General features: G+C 45.1%; 1 protein-coding gene and 5 non-coding genes across 6 annotated transcripts; 1 reads left to right on the top strand and 5 right to left on the bottom strand.

Annotated features, from left to right (window-relative positions):
• Nucleotides 1-1,744: 1,744 nt before the first annotated feature.
• LOC132884550 (uncharacterized) lies at nucleotides 1,745-3,287 on the top strand. The gene is made up of 3 exons (XM_060918412.1): nucleotides 1,745-2,595; nucleotides 2,692-2,772; nucleotides 2,881-3,287. The coding sequence occupies exons 1-3, from the start codon at nucleotides 1,773-1,775 to the stop codon at nucleotides 3,285-3,287; spliced, it is 1,311 nt and encodes a 436-aa protein (XP_060774395.1). The 5' UTR covers nucleotides 1,745-1,772.
• A 4,174-nt stretch (nucleotides 3,288-7,461) lies between these two features.
• trnap-ugg (transfer RNA proline (anticodon UGG)) lies at nucleotides 7,462-7,533 on the bottom strand. The gene has a single exon. It is a non-coding gene; the product is annotated as a tRNA-Pro (tRNA).
• Nucleotides 7,534-11,131: 3,598 nt separating this feature from the next.
• Nucleotides 11,132-11,203, bottom strand: trnap-agg (transfer RNA proline (anticodon AGG)). The gene has a single exon. It is a non-coding gene; the product is annotated as a tRNA-Pro (tRNA).
• Nucleotides 11,204-11,693: 490 nt separating this feature from the next.
• On the bottom strand, nucleotides 11,694-11,765 carry trnap-ugg (transfer RNA proline (anticodon UGG)). The gene has a single exon. It is a non-coding gene; the product is annotated as a tRNA-Pro (tRNA).
• Nucleotides 11,766-13,902: 2,137 nt separating this feature from the next.
• trnap-ugg (transfer RNA proline (anticodon UGG)) lies at nucleotides 13,903-13,974 on the bottom strand. The gene has a single exon. It is a non-coding gene; the product is annotated as a tRNA-Pro (tRNA).
• Nucleotides 13,975-15,011: 1,037 nt separating this feature from the next.
• On the bottom strand, nucleotides 15,012-15,083 carry trnap-ugg (transfer RNA proline (anticodon UGG)). The gene has a single exon. It is a non-coding gene; the product is annotated as a tRNA-Pro (tRNA).
• Nucleotides 15,084-15,269: the final 186 nt, after the last annotated feature.

Genomic DNA, 15,269 nt, shown 5'->3' with positions numbered 1-15,269 from the left:
AATACAAGCAGGTAAGTACCATATTTTCACTTTGTAAAAGCTGTCTCAGCTGACTTTGCACATGAGCGAGAGTTAGAATTTCATAGTGGATGGTGTGAATATGACAACCCTGTTGAAAAATGTGAGTTGGAGATATTGAGGTCAGTCAGCAATTCAAGAAATAAAGCCAAGCAAACTGAAAGGAATCTGTGATAGCTCACCTTCGGAGCTCATCAGAGGAGCATATCAGCAGAAAAGTAATGTGCAGGTAGTTGATTTGGTCATTGTTGCAAAAAGAGCCAAGGTTGTGGGTTTAATCCAAATAGTGGCTGTTTTCACAGATGTGCTGCTTTGAATGTGGCGAAAGAAATTTGATCTTGACTTGGCTAAAAGTGCAGATGGTTCAGATGATTTGCAAGATGACAAGAAAGTTTTTCTCTCTAAAATGCAAGCGACATGGTAGATGCTGTTTTGGAGAATGTGGGCATTGATCCCACTACCTCTTACATGCGCCTACTGTGTCTCACTGTTACCGCTAAAGTAAGCCCAAAGTAAGCCCACAGTGGCCAATCAGGTCCGACATGGGCTTACTTTTGACCAATGAGGTTGCCTCCCATGGGCTTACTTTGGGCCAGTGGGCTTACTTTTGACCAATGAGGTTGCCTCCCATGGGCTTACTTTAGGCCCTGCCCGCTCTTTCTCTTCTCATTCGTGATCGGAACATCACAGCGATTCAACGAGGTAAGTGGACTTGCATTTCTCCTAGGTAAATGTATATGTAACTTTGAGATTTTTGGTGGATGATACGGAGAAATGTAATCGCTACTGATTCTTGATTTTACATAAAATGCTGAGCGTAAAATTCGTAAAGTTTCGTGATACACGGTGTTGTTCTTCTGCCTGTGGTAATTGACTACCATTAACGTAGGTGGCTGTAAAGGAAATCTCTTACTTATACGAAAAGATATTAAACCCAAACGGTTTAAAATTTGTTGTTGTGCTTCATTTCTGGTGAAAACGGGTTAAATGGTCAAACAAACAGCCTGCCCACCTGAAATCTGGCTTACTTGTATGAGGAAGGGGGAAATTACCGCATTTGTTTAATCAGACTAAACCGATTAAATGTAAAAGGCAAACTGCGTACTGAAATGTATTTGTATGTACTCAAAACGGTTTATTTGTTTTAAAACCGACCATGGTTTAGCCGATTCAATGAGGAATGTGCAGATGTAAAGACTGTAAACAGTGCTACCAAATGTCGAGTAAACAGAAGAATATGTGACGTTGATGTATGCTCTAGTATATTCCGTCATATTAATGTCTCAAGCAGTTTGAATATCGAAAATAGCAGATTTTATTTTATTCATGTTAAAAAAGAAACAGTCTTTACAGTCGCCTAATTACGAGATCTTGCGGTCATGAGGAGAAACTCATTAACGACAATGAGAAAATAAGGCTATTGTGAGAAGTTTCGGTGGTCATTATTTTCTATCACCTGTGATGGGCAATTATGTAGATGGGTCGTGTTTTTCCAACATTGCAATGCCGTCTTTTGTCCACTGCCATTAAGCATGGGGGAAGGCAATCAATGTTGTAATCCCACACTTAAATAGAATGCATGCCAGCTGGTTAAATCATTACATGATTTACTACTACCCCATACAGGTCCAGCTATTTTAAGAGTAAGGGTAGACAAGTAATCATTAGAAATTACAATAAATTAAATTACATGGCGTAATACATTTATTGTAGTATAGTATAGTTGTTTTGAAGATGACTACAGCTAACAGCCTATGTTCACTTTCTTTCAGAAAATGCATGCGTATCCAGTTTTCCGTCGGCAGTCAGCCACATCAGCCCGGCTCCTCATGGCACCCACAAGCGAGGCCAACCGCGTGGAAAACAAAGTGTCTGCAAGGGCCCAACCCAAAGAGGAGGTACTGAAGGAGGCATCCAACTTTGTCAGGAGCAATGGGGGAGATCCATCTGACCAGTTTTTGGTGTTGGCTCACTGTCTGCTACAGTTTGGTAAATACCAGGGTCAGAGATTCATTTGGCTTCTGGAGAACTCGCTTGGCTACGCATTAGCCTTGCTGCATAGCATTTCCAATGAAACAGCACTCCCAAACCCTCTGTCAGAAAATAAGCAACTGTTTCTTCAGTACACATCGCACATTAAAGAGTTGCCTGGAGAAGTGGAGAAATACGCCAAGAAGAAAGAGCTTCAGGCTCAAGCGCAGGCAACAGGAGACACAGGCTGTTTGTTGTTGGAGTTTGGAGACTTTGAGGGCCGCTCTCTGAAAGAGGTGTACGAGGACCAGAGCCACGGGGCCCAGAAACTCGTCAGGTACGTGCTACAGTCAAATGCACGGCCCAACACCAACATGGCCCTTTTCAAGGCATATATTTTGAAAAGACGGTCAGCTGAGGGTACCAGTACCAGGGAGCATCAGCCATCTCCAGCCTCCAGTGCCAGCGCCTCTTCTCCTGCCCCGTCACCTACCACCATCCAAACGGGTCCACGGACGCCTGCCTCTGTAAAAGCTCTGCTGGCATGTGGCAAACACTTGCCTCCCTCACAGCTGGCCAAAAAACTTGTGTCACCTGTGAAACCCTGTAAGTGGTTTTCAGTATTCACCAACTGTTAATATGCATGCATGCAGTATGTTGCGTTAATCATTTTGCCTTACCTTTCCGGTCTTTTTTTTTCAGCTCCAGCACCGCAATTGTCTGGCTCCAGCACTGCACATCGGCGCCCAGAACCCATTCCCCAACAGTTGCGCTTCCTCTGTGGTAAGCAAGCACCATCTTCCATACATTCATGTCTGTGTGTTGTCTCTGTGTACATTTGTCTGTGTGTAACTGTAGACCTACCTAACAATTTTACTATTTGTGCTCCAGGCCCTTCTGAGGCCGACGATGAGGAACTTGTGCGTGCCACACAAGAGTGTGAGACACAGCTGCAAACAGCAGCCACCATGCCTCCTCTAGCAGCCACCATGCCTCCTCCAACAGCCGTCATGCCTCCTCCAACAGCCGCCATGCCTCCTCCAGTAGAAGTTGCTCAGCCACAGCCACCGGTGGATCTCCCCTCTCACTGGAAGGACCATCTTCCTCCCTTCCAACAGGAGTGGATTCGCCACACACTGTTCAAGGCGAACCCAAAGACTGGGAAACCGGAGCTGGTGACCCAGCTGAAGCTGTGGTGGCATCCTCCTCAGCCCACCCTCATTCACACCCAGCCACCGGCATCACCTAATCAATTCTTCTGTCGCCCCCTGTTCCTGTGGATGCCTCACTCTGCTTGACCACGAACGGATCCAGGAAATATGGAAGGATCAGAAGAAGCACGTGGCCTGCATCCAGGACCCAGACTTCCCCCTCTACATTAAAACGGGCACCCTGAAGAAAGGCGACGTGGTGCTCAACTGCTACAGGTGTGCCCGTGGCTCCACCTCCCTGGAGTCTTTCCATCTTCACCTGACTAGGTTTATCCCAGGTATTTACTTTCTCTTTTTTTTTGGGGGGGGTACTTTATTAATAGTTTGATATGACTTCTTGTGGTGGCCCAAAGGGCGTGTCTTGGTTTTTCCGCCCTCCTGCTTTTTTTTGTGTCTTCTCAGGTGTGCAAGATGTAGCCGATTAGGCTGATGAGGGACGCGTGGGTCCACCTGATGCTCCTTCAAAATGACCTGGCTCTTTTTTCTACGTAGGAGAGAGCAGCGAGGGCAAGACGACGTCCTTCTCAGTGCCTCCCGTTCAATCTTGAGCGGCGTGCCTCTTTGAAGGACTTTAAAGTTCATATTCTGGCTTTTGTTTTGTTTCACTCTTTGGTTGAATTTGTAGCGCTGGCTTTGAAAAGTAAAATAAGTGAACTGGCTCCATGCCTCCTCTACATTATTTCTCACTTGTGATGTGAGCGTAACACTCCTTTTGTAATGTATGTCTGGTTGTAATGGAAATTGTGTTATAACAGGAGGAGCATGGCATATAATTCTGTGACCTGGGGTCCTGACTTTTTTGTGTTCATGTATTTATCCATCAGGAACCAGTGCCAGCGCCTCGCATTTCCAGGCGTATCTTCTGGAAGGACTGATGCGCTGGAACGAGGACAGAATGAAGGACTCTGTTCAAGCACCCACTTCCATGCGCACCTACGGCAGTGTTCTGCAGGAGGCCGTGGATCGGCTCAGCCAAGCCGTTCTGGGAAAACGTTGGGATGAGCAGTACCGCAGTCCTGGAGTCTACACAGGTTAGCACTGATCACTTATTCAAAAAGGACAAAATTACCTCAGGCAGTGTATCATATAGTTACATTTTAATGTATTACTTGAATATGAACAATTTTCTGTTTTTCTGTTTTACTTTTCATAGGTGAATTGTTGGCCATGGAGTACCTGTACAGCCAGACTGGCATATCACTTACTCCAACGCTCCACAACCAAGAGGAGGAGGACCAGCTGGTGGAGGACATTGATGACGAGGACATTGAGGACGAAGGCTTTGAGGAGGAGACAGAGGACATCACAGTTCCTGTGCTGACTGACGATGACCATGACATTGAAAGGAGGCCCTCAACCACAAGGCGTCGGGCACATTCACCACCACCTCTACCAGAACTGCCGTCCACGTCCACGGGTGGAGGTCAGCGTCCAGTTGCTGCTGCCGCCGTTCCGTCCACGTCGGGTCAAGGACTGCACCCTGCTGCTACTGCTGCTGCCACCACTTCAGGGGCTCAGGTAAGACACTAACAGATATTTCAATTCCAAGTTAATGTTACTACATTTTACATTTACCACTACTAATGAATACTTTTTAATTTTTTTTTTATTTAGGGCGTCGTCGTTGGACCGGATGGCATTCCTGGGTGGGACAAAGTGCAAGAGCTGGCTGCTTACCTGGTGGACCTGCGAGATGCCGCCTACCTCACTGAGCCACAGGTGACCGAGGTCATCCAGCTGTGGGCGGCACTCCCAGACAGCGACAAGGAGAGGATCGACTACCAGCCACGTCACCAGGAGCGGCTGTCGTCTGGTCGATTCAAGGCACCGAAGCGGTCTGGAGTCACACCGGGTGTGAAGAGCGTCAAGCGCAGCTTGATAGATCACCCTGGGGGGCCGGCTCAGTGGCCTGGTACCAGCCGCTTGGTAGACGCCATGTGCACACGCTTGTGCACTTTGCACAAGTGCACTACCAGGAAGGCCGGTGTTTCCACTCCCAGGTGGACCAGAATTCTGGATGATTACCACCACATCCGTGACTTGATCATTGCCAGCCCACGGTTGATGGCAGATACAACAATTCAGTTGTTTCAAATCAACCAGCGGACACTTATTCAGTGGTAGGTCTCCCCCTTTTTTATTGATTTCCCTCAAATTTACACAATAATGGTCTCATAATTGTCCCATGAACACACAAATGACCCTCCCACAAACTCTCTCATTTCAGGTTTCAACAGCAGCTGAAAGGTCAGGAGATGAGTACACTCACTCAGGGACTGACTCCAGCACCCCAAATTCCCGTCGCCCCTGCCCAGCTTCCGCAGCCGCAGGAAAAACTGATCGTCCCTCCTGCATCATCTGGGCAACAACATGAATTTGTGTTCCCCCCGAATCTGGAGGGCCGGGCTCCTCTGCTACGCCCAGGCCGTCGCCCCAAAGACTGCCAAGACCGTCCAATTGCCCCCACCCCACCACCCGTTTTTCCTCTCCCTGCAACATTAGGCACCAGTGCACTGCCAGTGCCAACTCCCTTCACATTGGTACAGCTCCCAGCAATGACTGTTCCTGCACCACCTGTTCCCTTTCTCCAGCTCCCAGCTACGACTTTGGCTGCCTCAACACCTGGTGCAGCCCCATCTGTACCTGCGCCACCTCCGCCCGCTGGCCCGCCGCCTCCTCCCGCTGGCCCACCACCTCCTGTTTCACGGTACACAGAGAGGAACAGGCGTCGGCGAGCCGCTGAAGAGGCCAGTGGTAGTGCAGAGAAAAGAAAATATGTAAGGGGTGCAACATATAACATGTGTAGCCAATGTGGCAAACCCAAGACTAAAGAGTATGGGCATAGTCGCTTTGGGAGCGCGACTTTCTGTTCCCAGGCCTCAGGTGGCAAGTCTGTTGAAGAGTGGTTGGAAGAACAGAGAGCTCAAAAGTAGTTCTTCTATTGTACAATATGTATATAGTGTGTGTATAAGTTCTGCTGCTATTGCTTGTATATAGTGTGTTTGTGTGTGTGTATATACCACATATATTATGTAGTTTTTACATGTACATAGTTTTCCTGACAACCTTCCCCCTTTACTCATGCACATTTCTCCCTGTAAATTGTACATTGGTTTGTGTGAGTGATTAAATACATGCTTGGTTTTTAAACTTGATGTTTCATCTCTTGTTTTTTACTGTCCAATTTCAGATACATTAAAAGTGATTGATTGCACTCAGATGTATTTGTCTCGGCCTGTGTATCATCATAAAAAAAACCTTTATCATACAAAATACACCACATATTGTGTTACTGTCTTTGTGCACTTAACTTCACCATCAAACAACCTGAACATTAAATGGACTGACTATATGAAGATAATTATTATTGGCAAACTTTTAGTAGTAATTCTACTAATATAAGGAGAAACACCTCTCCCTATTAGGTCTACTATAAAGTTACTGTATCCTGTGTATCATCCTAAGTCAACAGTTGTAGCAGCTAAAAAAAAAACAGCATATTGTGTCTGTGCCACTTTATTATTACCATCAAACAATTAACATGAACATGGGAAAGCATTACTATTAATATACACAGTTCTTGTCACTGCTAATATAAGGTAAAGACATTTTCTTTTATTACCACCATTTGTCATAGCATTGCATTGCCATAAGTTAGAGTACAGTTAGCCATAGATAAACATTTCAAATAAACGAATGAATGCATTGGTGGAGGAGGCATCGAAGAATCCCGCGCTGCTCTTTTTATGGTGGAGGCATCGATGAATGGCGCGCTGCGCTGTTTTCTTTTTTCTTTTTATTTTTTCCACGCCGAAAATTGAGACGGAGAAGATCGACAATCCCTCCCCATGCAGGAGTCTGTCGGGAGATGAGATGTGCTGCGCTGTTCTTCATGGAGGAGGAGTCGACAAATGACGCGCTGCGCTGTTTTTTTATTTTTTTCAGAACGACAGAGAAGATCACCAGACCCCCATGTAGAAGTGTCGCGGTTTCGAATCCCGTCCGGCGCGACAACCTGCAAACTTTCAACTCAAACACAACATTAATACACTTCCACACAAAAAGCCCACAGTAGAATTTCACCAAATCCCCTTCACTCCGTTGGCGTTTATTTTCGCGATGTTTCCTGCATGCGCCGAGAGCTCAAAGATTGGGCCCCTGCCTAACTTTCATGAGATGAGCACTTGAAGAGCAATTCAGCCAAGTGAAATCCCTGATACCCCGGTCCAGATCGACCATTTAAGGATTTAAGGTAAAACTTGGGCTTGTCCGGGAGTTGAACCCGGGACCTCTCGCACCCAAAGTGAGAATCATACCCCTAGACCAACAAGCCAACCTACAGCTCAACAACAACAAAAAAAAAAAAAAAAAAAAAAAAAAAAAAAAAAAAATCCGCTTCCTTCCCAATGTGAGTTTGGAATGAAAGACTGGGGTGAATAATCACTCCGAGGTCTTTTACTGCTACACGTGAAGAAACAGAAAGGCCATCCAGAGTTACTGTGGAATCAGAAAACTTAATTCGAGCCGCATGTGGTCCCAGGACAAGTACTTCCGTTTTGTCAGAGTTAAGCAGAAGCAAATGAATAAGCATCCAGTGTCTAATGTCCTTTACACATTCCTCAATTCAGGTGCAGAAAAAGGAACCCAAACCAATTTTTCATTTATTTGCCAACTTTACAGTGTACTCGAGCATATCACACACGACGAGGAAGGGATTTTCTGATGTCACTTTCATTAGACTCGCACTTTAAGAAAGACGCACTCCAGCGACATCCCTGATACCCCAGTCCAGATCAACCATTTAAGGTAAAGCCTGGGCTCGTCGGGGAGTTGAACCCGGGACCTCTCGCACCCTAAGCGAGAATCATACCCCTAGACCAGGGGTCACCAAACTTTTTTCTCTGGGGGCCACATTGTCGTTCCTGACTGTGATGGGGGCCGGGGTCAGGTCAGCTATATCACATAGAATTGTATAACCCAGACAAATATGACCACCAGCAGGCCTCATTGTGTAGTAGAGATTACTAGCCTGGCACGGCCATCCCCACTACTATATCAACACTTGATTCCTGGCACATATTTGTTTATCTTTACTAGTGGTTTGCAAAAGTAGTAATCAAGTCTTCACACTTTGTTTTAATTTGAAATACCACTGATATTCCATTTATTTATTTTCTAATAAAAATAATATCAAAGCTGTCAAGGTAAGAAACATCTGCCTAGTTGAGGTGATTGACACTGGCAAAGGTGAGTGGAAAATTATAAATTGTAGGTAGGCCTGTTGATATTAATAATATTAATAATAATTGTATGCAGCACTTAATAAAGGTCAAATAAATAGGCCTATAAAATAAATACATTTTAAAAAACAGTGAAATTATAATAATATGAGCAATAGATCAATAGATCACAGCAGTTGTGCTGTGTCCTGCACGTCATTGCTCTCATCCATGGCCAAAGCAAAAAACTCGAATTCTGACGCTCTCTCATTCAGCTGGTCATACATGTTGTCCCCCAAATCTTCGGTTCGCCTGGTCATAGTAGGTGCGGAGAGACTCACCGCGTTGAGCGCATCCTTCTTGTCGGGACACACCTCCTCGGCCACAGCAAGCATGCATACTTTAACAAAGTCCCCATCAGTAAACGGCTTTCCATGGGTAGCTAGTAGGTGAGCTGCCTTATAGCTAGCTCGGACAGCAGCCTGGTTGATCTGGGTTTGGCAAAGGAATACATTCTGTTGTGCAGCCAGTCCGCATTTCATCCTCCAAATCCTGTCTTCTCTTGTTTGCCCTCGCAAACTAGCATACACTTTGTGGCATAGTTCGAATTACGTGGGAGCCAATGGGAGCTGAGCTCCCATTCCCTCAGGCTCCCATGAAAGAAGCAAACTTAATTTTCTGTGAAAGTCTCTCAAATACGTCATATATCACCATAATAAGCTTGAATAGCCTATATCACCATATAAATATAAATAAAACTCATTTCATTTCCGATCACCAGGCAACCATAACTTTGTATTGAACGTGTTATTAAACCGCAACATGTACGGCTGTACTTCACCACCACACCACTATGCACGCAAACTGAAATTTGCAGCGTGCGAAATCGAATGTGAAGTTAAGTCCGAAGAAGACTTGTCCTCTATCTCACAACGATCTTCCTTTGTTTAACAATATATATATATATATACACAATTTGTTTAACTATATATATATATATATATATATATGCAACACCGTGTGTGTGTCTGTGTGCGTGCGTGCATGCGCGCGCCTGTGTGTGAAAGCTGTGCACTGCAGTGCGCAAAAGTGCGCTGGTCCAGGAGAGCGAGTATGCATTGCTTTTTTTTTTTTAAATAGAGACCCCCATAGGGTCAAATTTATAATTCGAACCCTGCTTTGTGGCGGGTTTCATAGTGACGACGCAGATTATATTCTTTGAAAACCGGCACACTTTCTTTACATACAAGACAAACTGCACGGTCCTTACACTGAACGAAAAAATAATCGGTGGTCCACTGCTCTTTAAAAACTCTGCACTCTGTCAGCTTTTCGCTTACCGCTAGCCATTTTGCTGTCCTGAACACTGACAGTTCTCTGCGCGTGCGCTGCCTGTCACTGCTTGATCGCGAGCATATGACGAAAATTCGGAAAATATGAATAGTTCATTTTATAACTAAATATCAATTTTAATTGATAAAATCAACAAAATACAAGATGCAGACATGTTATTATTTGCCAAAAAGCAATTTAAAAAAATAGGCCATGACCACTTTTGGGGATTGCCTCAGAGGGCCGGTTCAAGTGATGGGGGGCTGGGGGGCCGGTCAAAGGGGGGTGGCGGGCCGGATCTGGCCCGCGGGCCGTAGTTTGGTGACCCCTGCCCTAGACCAACGAGCCAAACCATCTGAAGCAAAGGATAAATTAGGAAAAAAAATCCGTCCGCTTCTTTCTCCGCGGCAAAAGATTCGATGTCATCCTAATCCAAAGAGCCAACGATTGCGGACGAGTTTGAAGAGCTTTCGTGTCTTTTTCAAAAGACTCGGTATGAAGAACGCACGCCACTGCAGAGAATAGGATACAGTCCGTGTGGAAACAAAAGAACGGACTGGCGCAAACGATGTCACGCGTGCAGCGCCGCCGACCTGTAAATCGCTGCGAACTAATAATGGCGGCCGAGCTTTGAGTGATTTTTGGAACAGAATTGAGATGCAAAAAAGCAGTTTTCCAAATCATTTTTTGATTTATCCGGCAACTTTACAGCGTATTTGAGCACGTCACACCTTCTGATGTAACTTTCATGAGATGAGCACTTGAAGAGCAATTCAGCCAAGTGAAATCCCTGATACCCCGGTCCAGATCGACCATTTAAGGATTTAAGGTAAAACTGGGGCTTGTCCGGGAGTTGAACTCGGGACCTCTCGCACCCAAAGTGAGAATCATACCCCTAGACCAACAAGCCAACCTACAGCTCAACAACAACAAAACAAAAAAAAAAAAAAAAAAAATCCGCTTCCTTCCCAATGTGAGTTTGGAATGAAAGACTGGGGTGAATAATCACTCCGAGGTCTTTTACTGCTACACGTGAAGAAACAGAAAGGCCATCCAGAGTTACTGTGGAATCAGAAAACTTAATTCGAGCCGCATGTGGTCCCAGGACAAGTACTTCCGTTTTGTCAGAGTTAAGCAGAAGCAAATGAATAAGCATCCAGTGTCTAATGTCCTTTACACATTCCTCAATTCAGGTGCAGAAAAAGGAACCCAAACCAATTTTTCATTTATTTGCCAACTTTACAGTGTATTCGAGCACATCACACACGACGAGGAAGGGATTTTCTGATGTCACTTTCATTAGACTCGCACTTTAAGAAAGACGCACTCCAGCGACATCCCTGATACCCCAGTCCAGATCGACCATTTAAGGTAAAGCCTGGGCTCGTCGGGGAGTTGAACCCGGGACCTCTCGCACCCTAAGCGAGAATCATACCCCTAGACCAACGAGCCAAACCATCTGATGCAAAGGATAAATTAGGAAAAAAAATCCGTCCGCTTCTTTCTCCGCGGCAAAAGGTTCGATGTCATCCTAATCCAAAGAGCCAACGATTGCGGACGAGTTTGAAGAGCTTTCGTGTCTTTTTCAAAAGACTCGGTATGAAGAACGCACGCCACTGCAGAGAATAGGATACAGTCCGTGTGGAAACAAAAGAACGGACTGGCGCAAACGATGTCACGCGTGCAGCGCCGCCGACCTGTAAATCGCTGCGAACTAATAATGGCGGCCGAGCTTTGAGTGATTTTTGGAACAGAATTGAGATGCAAAAAAGCAGTTTTCCAAATCATTTTTTGATTTATCCGGCAACTTTACAGCGTATTTGAGCTCGTCACACCTTCTGATGTAACTTTCATGAGATGAGCACTTGAAGAGCAATTCAGCCAAGTGAAATCCCTGATACCCCGGTCCAGATCGACCATTTAAGGATTTAAGGTAAAACTTGGGCTTGTCCAGGAGTTGAACCCAGGACCTCTCGCACCCAAAGCGAGAATCATACCCCTAGACCAACAAGCCAACCTACAGCTCAAAAAAAAAAAAAAAAAAAAAAAAAAAAAAAAAAAAAATCCACTTCCTTCCCAATGTGAGTTTGGAATGAAAGACTGGGGTGAATAATCACTCCGAGGTCTTTTACTGCTACACGTGAAGAAACAGAAAGGCCATCCAGAGTTACTGTGGAATCAGAAAACTTACTTCGAGCTGCATGTGGTCCCAGGACAAGTACTTCCGTTTTGTCAGAGTTAAGCAGAAGCAAATGAATAAGCATCCAGTGTCTAATGTCCTTTACACATTCCTCAATTCAGGTGCAGAAAAAGGAACCCAAACCAATTTTTCATTTATTTGCCAACTTTACAGTGTATTCGAGCACATCACACACGACGAGGAAGGGATTTTCTGATGTCACTTTCATTAGACTCGCACTTTAAGAAAGACGCACTCCAGCGACATCCCTGATAACACAGTCCAGATCGACCATTTAAGGTAAAGCCTGGGCACATCCAGGAGTTGAACCCGGGACCTCTCGCACCCTAAGCGAGAATCATACCCCTAGACCAACGAGCCAAACCGTCTAAAGCAAAGGATAAATTAGGAAAAAAAATCCGTCCGCTTCTTTCTCCGCGGCAAAAGGTTCGATGTCATCCTAATCCAAAGAGCCAACGATTGAGGACGAGTTTGAAGAGCTTTCGTGTCTTTTTCAAAAGACTCGGTATCAAGAACGCACGCCACTGCAGAGAATAGGATACAGTCCGTGTGGAAACAAAAGAACGGACTGGCGCAAACGATCTCACGCGTGCAGCGCCGCCGACCTGTAAATCGCAGCGAACTAATAATGGCGGCCGAGCTTTGAGTGATTTTTGGAACAGAATTCAGATGCAAAAAAGCAGTTTTCAAAATCATTTTTTGATTTATCCGGCAACCTTACAGCGTATTTGAGCACGTCACACCTTCTGATGTAACTTTCATGAGATGAGCACTTGAAGAGCAATTCAGCCAAGTGAAATCCCTGATACCCCGGTCCAGATCGACCATTGAAGGATTTAAGGTAAAACTTGGGCTTGTCCAGGAGTTGAACCCAGGACCTCTCACACCCAAAGCGAGAATCATACCCCTAGACCAACAAGCCAACCTACAGCTCAAAAAAAAAAAAAAAAAAAAAAAAAAAAAAATCCACTTCCTTCCCAATGTGAGTTTCGAATGAAAGACTGGGGTGAATAATCACTCCGAGGTCTTTTACTGCTACACGTGAAGAAACAGAAAGGCCATCCAGAGTTACTGTGGAATCAGAAAACTTACTTCGAGCTGCATGTGGTCCCAGGACAAGTACTTCCGTTTTGCCAGAGTTAAGCAGAAGCAAATTAATAAGCGTCCAGTGTCTAATGTCCTTTACACATTCCTCAATTCAGGTGCAGAAAAAGGAACCCAAACCAATTTTTCATTTATTTGCCAACTTTACAGTGTATTCGAGCACATCACACACGACGAGGAAGGGATTTTCTGACGTCACTTTCATTCGACTCGCACTTTAAGAAAGACGCACTCCAGCGACATCCCTGATAACACAGTCCAGATCGACCATTTAAGGTAAAGCCTGGGCACATCCAGGAGTTGAACCCGGGACCTCTCGCACCCTAAGCGAGAATCATACCCCTAGACCAACGAGCCAAACCGTCTAAAGCAAAGGATAAATTAGGAAAAAAAATCCGTCCGCTTCTTTCTCCGTGGCAAAAGGTTCGATGTCATCCTAATCCAAAGAGCCAACGATTGAGGACGAGTTTGAAGAGCTTTCGTGTCTTTTTCAAAAGACTCGGTATCAAGAACGCACGCCACTGCAGAGAATAGGATACAGTCCGTGTGGAAACAAAAGAACGGACTGGCGCAAACGATGTCACGCGTGCAGCGCCGCCGACCTGTAAATCGCAGCGAACTAATAATGGCGGCCGAGCTTTGAGTGATTTTTGGAACAGAATTCAGATGCAAAAAAGCAGTTTTCAAAATCATTTTTTGATTTATCCGGCAACCTTACAGCGTATTTGAGCACGTCACACCTTCTGATGTAACTTTCATGAGATGAGCACTTGAAGAGCAATTCAGCCAAGTGAAATCCCTGATACCCCGGTCCAGATCGACCATTTAAGGATTTAAGGTAAAACTTGGGCTTGTCCAGGAGTTGAACCCAGGACCTCTCGCACCCAAAGCGAGAATCATACCCCTAGACCAACAAGCCAACCTACAGCTCAAAAAAAAAAAAAAAAAAAAAAAAAAAAAAAAAAAAAAATCCACTTCCTTCCCAATGTGAGTTTGGAATGAAAGACTGGGGTGAATAATCACTCCGAGGTCTTTTACTGCTACACGTGAAGAAACAGAAAGGCCATCCAGAGTTACTGTGGAATCAGAAAACTTACTTCGAGCTGCATGTGGTCCCAGGACAAGTACTTCCGTTTTGTCAGAGTTAAGCAGAAGCAAATGAATAAGCATCCAGTGTCTAATGTCCTTTACACATTCCTCAATTCAGGTGCAGAAAAAGGAACCCAAACCAATTTTTCATTTATTTGCCAACTTTACAGTGTATTCGAGCACATCACACACGACGAGGAAGGGATTTTCTGATGTCACTTTCATTAGACTCGCACTTTAAGAAAGACGCACTCCAGCGACATCCCTGATAACACAGTCCAGATCGACCATTTAAGGTAAAGCCTGGGCACATCCAGGAGTTGAACCCGGGACCTCTCGCACCCTAAGCGAGAATCATACCCCTAGACCAACGAGCCAAACCGTCTAAAGCAAAGGATAAATTAGGAAAAAAAATCCGTCCGCTTCTTTCTCCGCGGCAAAAGGTTCGATGTCATCCTAATCCAAAGAGCCAACGATTGAGGACGAGTTTGAAGAGCTTTCGTGTCTTTTTCAAAAGACTCGGTATCAAGAACGCACGCCACTGCAGAGAATAGGATACAGTCCGTGTGGAAACAAAAGAACGGACTGGCGCAAACGATGTCACGCGTGCAGCGCCGCCGACCTGTAAATCGCAGCGAACTAATAATGGCGGCCGAGCTTTGAGTGATTTTTGGAACAGAATTCAGATGCAAAAAAGCAGTTTTCAAAATCATTTTTTGATTTATCCGGCAACCTTACAGCGTATTTGAGCACGTCACACCTTCTGATGTAACTTTCATGAGATGAGCACTTGAAGAGCAATTCAGCCAAGTGAAATCCCTGATACCCCGGTCCAGATCGACCATTGAAGGATTTAAGGTAAAACTTGGGCTTGTCCGGGAGTTGAACCCGGGACCTCTCACACCCAAAGCGAGAATCATACCCCTAGACCAACAAGCCAACCTACAGCTCAAAAAAAAAAAAAAAAAAAAAAAAAAAAAAAAAAATCCACTTCCTTCCCAATGTGAGTTTCGAATGAAAGACTGGGGTGAATAATCACTCCGAGGTCTTTTACTGCTACACGTGAAGAAACAGAAAGGCCATCCAGAGTTACTGTGGAATCAGAAAACTTACTTCGAGCTGCAT

This window comes from Neoarius graeffei, chromosome 1 (assembly GCF_027579695.1).
Source record: "Neoarius graeffei isolate fNeoGra1 chromosome 1, fNeoGra1.pri, whole genome shotgun sequence".
NCBI classification, from domain to species: domain Eukaryota; kingdom Metazoa; phylum Chordata; class Actinopteri; order Siluriformes; family Ariidae; genus Neoarius; species Neoarius graeffei.
The sequence above is the reverse complement of the archived record's forward strand: the minus strand, read 5'-3'. Positions and strand labels throughout refer to the sequence as shown.